The sequence below is a fragment of the Neopelma chrysocephalum genome, unplaced genomic scaffold (assembly GCF_003984885.1).
Source record: "Neopelma chrysocephalum unplaced genomic scaffold, ASM398488v2 Primary Assembly neopelma1_97122, whole genome shotgun sequence".
Classification (NCBI taxonomy): domain Eukaryota; kingdom Metazoa; phylum Chordata; class Aves; order Passeriformes; family Pipridae; genus Neopelma; species Neopelma chrysocephalum.
In genome coordinates, this window is record NW_020925764.1 from 1,323 (window position 1) to 5,999 (window position 4,677).

General features: G+C 52.9%; 1 protein-coding gene across 1 annotated transcript in view; it reads left to right on the forward strand.

Moving 5' to 3' along the window:
* Positions 1-1,154: 1,154 nt before the first annotated feature.
* The window catches only part of LOC113961397 (coatomer subunit gamma-2), a gene marked incomplete at its 5' end in the record, with an annotated part of 7,239 nt that continues 3,716 nt past the window's right edge, over positions 1,155-4,677 (forward strand). The window contains 4 exons of the mRNA XM_027671709.1: positions 1,155-1,323; positions 2,075-2,142; positions 2,586-2,774; positions 4,331-4,426. Coding sequence (XP_027527510.1) covers positions 1,155-1,323; positions 2,075-2,142; positions 2,586-2,774; positions 4,331-4,426 — 522 coding nt within the window. The remainder of the gene's footprint in view (positions 1,324-2,074; positions 2,143-2,585; positions 2,775-4,330; positions 4,427-4,677) is intronic.

A 4,677-nucleotide genomic window follows, 5' to 3' on the forward strand; every position in this document is an offset into this window, starting at 1 on the left:
ACTCAAACAGGAATCAAAAGGTTGCCTGTGGATCAAATGCTTTGACACCGTCTCCCACAGCACACTCCTGGAAAAGCTGCTGCCACAGCTTGGCCAGGGACACTCTGGGCTGGGTGAGGAACTGGCTGAGGGCCCAGAGAGTGGTGGGGATGGAGCTGCTTCCAGCTGGGATCCGTCCCCAGGGGTGTCCCCAGGGATCAGTGCTGGGCCAGACCTGTTCAGTGTCTGCACTGAGGATCTGGAGGAGGGGATGGAGGGAACCATCAGCACATTGCAGGTGACCCCAAGCTGGGGGAGTGTTGATGTGCTGGAAGGCAGGAGGGCTCTGCAGAGGGACCTGGCCAGGCTGGATCCATGGGCTGATTGCAAGGGGCTGAGGTTCCCCAAGGCCAAGGGCCGGGTGCTGCCCTTTGGCCACAAGAAGCCCCTGCAGCTCCAGGCTGGGCCAGAGGGGCTGGAGAGCAGCCAGGCAGGAAGGGAGCTGGGAGTTGGGCTGGCCAGGAAGCTGAAGAGGAGCCCGAGTGTGGCCAGGGGGGCAAGAGGGCCAATGGCTGCTGGGCTGGCTGAGGAAGAGTGTGGCAGCAGGAGCAGGGCAGGGCTTGTGCCCCTGGGCTGGGCGCTGGTGAGGCCACCCCTTGAGTGCTGTGTCCAGCTCTGGGCCCTGAGCTCAGGAAGGCCCTGGAGGGGCTGGAGCAGGGGCAGAGAAGAGCAGCGAGGCTGGGGAAGGGACTGGAGCACAAGTGCTGTGAGGAGAGGCTGAGGGAGCTGGGGGGGCTCAGCCTGGAGAGGAGGAGGCTCAGGGGAGACCTCCTCACTCTCTGCAACTCCCTGACAGGAGGGGGGAGCCGGGGGGGGGTCGGGCTCTGCTCCAGGGAACCAGCAGTAGGACAAGAGGGCTCGGCCTCAAGCTGTGCCAGGGGAGGTTTAGGTTGGACATCAGGAAGGAATGTTTTCCATGGAGAGTGCTCAGCCATTGGAATGGGCTGCCCAGGGAGGGGGTGGATTCTCCATCCCTGGAGGTGTTTAAGGACAGACTGGATGTGGCATCAGTGCCATGGGCTGGGAACCACGGCGAGGTTGGATCAAGGGTTGGACTGGATGATCTCAGAGGGCTTTTCCAACCTGTCTGATTCTATGATTCTGTGATCCTGTAGAGCTGTTTTTCCAGCCCAAACGGTTCTTTTTGCAGCCACGAGAGTCCCCTGTTCGACTTCATCGAGAGCTGCCTGAGGAACAAGCACGAGATGGTGATTTATGAAGCCGCCTCTGCCATCATCCACCTCCCCAACTGCACTGCCCGGGAGCTGGCACCCGCCGTGTCAGGTGGGGCAGGGCCCTCTGTGCCCCTCAGACACCCCAAAAAGGGCAGTGAAGCACAGCAGGGACAGCACAGCATAAAGAAAGTACCCAAACCCTGAGTTTAGTGCTCGTGCCCAGGTTAAAGGGTTTTTGGGTGAGAAGCACTTTGGATCCCTTTTCCCTGTTTCATCCCGAGCTTTGGAGAACGGGCAGCACAGGTGGCACATGGGGACTTGCCTTTGTCCAGCTGTGGGAGTTTGGGGTGGGAGGGAGTGTTGGAATGGTTTGAAAGGACCTTAAAGACCATCCAGTTCCCACCCCAACACCTTCCACTAGCCCAGGTTGCTCCAGCCTGGCCTTGGACACTCCCAGGGATCCAGGGGCAGCCACAGCTTCTCTGGGAAATCCATTCCAGCCCCTCCCCACCCTCTCAGCCAGCAATTCCTTCCCAATATCCCACCTATCCCTGCCCTCTGGCACTGGGAAGCCATTCCCTGTGTCCTGTCCCTCCCTGCCTTGTCCCCAGTCCCTCTCCAGCTCTCCTGGAGCCCCTTTAGACCCTGGGAAGTAGAAGAGAACTGGATGCCCAACTGTGCCCCAGCCAACTCTGCCACCCCCCTATTATTGATCACAGGAGATAAAACCCAGGAGGTTATTTTTAACCTGCTGAATTATGCACAGAGCTGCATGAATATTTAGCACAGCTGAGTGGAGATAGATTAGATTTCCCTCTCTATTCCCTTCCTCTGAAAGAAACTCTCTTTTCCTTTCCCAGTGTTGCAGCTTTTCTGCAGTTCCTCCAAGCCCGTCCTGAGGTACGCGGCCGTTCGCACCCTCAACAAAGTGAGTGCTCCCAAAACCTCTGAGCTACCCCAAGTTTTAACCTTCACAGCAACCCAGCAGCTCCTAATGATGTGATTACTCCATCTGGAGCTGCTCCAGGCTGGAGAATTGCCTTTCCCATCCCAGATATCCTGGGGTGTCAGAAATCCTTTCTGCATCCAGGCCGCGCTTGCTCAGTTTTGGACCACGAGGGTACAACGAGCTGTGCTTTGATAACTTGTGAGCTCTCAGCTGTGAGGAAGCAGAGTGCTGGCTATTTAACCCTGCAAAATCCGTGGGAAGGAAGCGACATCTTGATTTCAGAGCTGCACAGCAGCACTTTGTGACTCAAACTGTCCCTCACAAAAGCTTTACATCAAAATCTTTGAGCCTCGCCTCGCACCCCAAATCTTTGACCTTTGGGGTGTTGCTGCCACGTAACTGGGGCTTGCCTTTGCTTGCAGGTGGCCATGAAACACCCCTCTGCAGTCACTGCCTGCAACCTGGACCTGGAGAACCTGATCACCGACTCCAACCGCAGCATCGCCACCTTGGCCATCACCACGCTGCTCAAGACGGGCAGCGAGAGCAGCGTGGACAGGCTCATGAAGCAGATCTCCTCCTTCGTGTCAGAGATCTCAGATGAGTTTAAGGTGTGCCACTGGAGGCCTCTGCTCTTGCCACCTGCAGGTTTTTCTCCCATTTCTTGTTTTTTACGAAGCTTTTCCCGTTGTTTTTGTTTTTAAATCCGGCCGTGGCTTGGTCTGGTGGAGCAAAGCCAGGTTGAAGTTGGGGTGTAATGCTCTGCTTTCTAACTTAAATATCCTCTGTCCTTTCATCCCAAAAAGGATAAATGTCCTCTGGTGGATTCCTGGCTCTGCCCTTTCCTCCCAGCACTCCAGGAAAAGATCAATGTCCTTTGGTGGATTCCTGGCTCTGCCCTTTCCTCCCAACTCTCCAAGAAGGGATAAACATCCTTTGGTGGATTCCTGGCTCTACCCTTTCCTCCCACCATTCCAATAAGGGATAAATGTCATTTGGTGGATTCCTTGTTGTGTCCTTTTCCTCCCAGCACTCCAGGAAAGGATAAATGTCCTTTGGTGGATTCCTGATTCTGCCCTTTCTTCCCAGCTCTCCAGGAAAGGATAAATATCCTTTGGTGGATTCCTGATTCTGCCCCCACTATTCCAAGAAGGGATAATTGTCATTTGGTGGATTCCTGGCTCTGCCCTTTCCTCCCAGCACTCCAAGAAGGGATAAATGTCCTTTGGTGAATTCCTGGTTCTGTCCTTTCTTCCCAGCTCTCCAAGAAAGGATAAATATCCTTTGGTGGATTCCTGGCTCTGTCCTTTCCTCCCACTGTTCCAAGAAAGGATAATTGTTATTTGGTGAATTCCTGGCTCTGTCCTTTCCTCCCAGCACTCCAGGAAAGGATAAATGTCCTTTGGTGAATTCCTGGCTTTGTCCTTTCTTGTCACCACCCCAAGGAAGGATAAATATCCTTTGGTGGATTCCTGGCTCTGTCCTTTCTTCCCAGCACTCCAGGAAAGGATAAATGTCCTTTGGTGGATTCCTGGCTCCTGTACAATATCCTGCAAAACCTTATCCCACCTTCTGGTTTCCTCTTTGGGGAGGAAGACGGATTTTAACTGTTCTGGTTGAACCTGTATCATTTCAGTCTGATACATATTTAGCAAACAATGTGAATGATAAATTTCTACCTAGTTTTTAAAGTTTATAAATATATAATACTTCAAGTTTATAAATTCTGGTAATAAATTGGTTCAGGATGGATCACCTGTCTCTTTTCCATCCTGGAGATGCCCTGAGGAGCACAGCAGAGTCACTGTGTGCTCACAGTGGTCTTAAATTCTTGTTTTTAATAAGAAAATTAAATATGAGACAAATCTGAAATTGGAAAAGGGTTTTCAAGGCAAAATATGACTTGGGAGGTTAGGATTAGGTGAGTAGTCCATCCCAAATTCCAGTCCCTCCAGCAAAGCCAGGAGGTTGTTTCTCTGAGAATCCACCAGCTGATTTTTATCCTTGGCCATGAACTTCATCAAATTGAGATAAATTGAGATAAAACCCTGCGTTTTGGTGACAAATTGAGATAAAACCCCACGTTTTGGTGACAAATTGAGATAAAACCCCATGTTTTCCATGGAAAAGCAGCCCTGAGTGATGTCCCTTGTGTGTTGCTCTGCAGGTGGTGGTGGTGCAGGCCATCAGTGCCCTGTGCCAGAAGTACCCTCGGAAGCACAGCGTCATGATGACCTTCCTGTCCAACATGCTCAGGGATGATGTACGTGGGGCACCGGGGTCTGGGGGGGATTTGGGGGGGCTCTGGTTTGGGGGGTGAAGGGTCTCCTGTGTCAGATGTGCCATGGAAAGTGCAGGGACTGAAGGGTCTCCTGTGGGATGTGGATGATGGAAAGTGCAGGGACTGAAGGGTCTCCTGTGTCAGATGTTTCATGGGAAGTGCAGGGACTGAAGGGTCTCCTCCCAAATGTGGATCCTGGAAAGTGCAGGGACTGAAGGGTCTCCTGTGTGGGA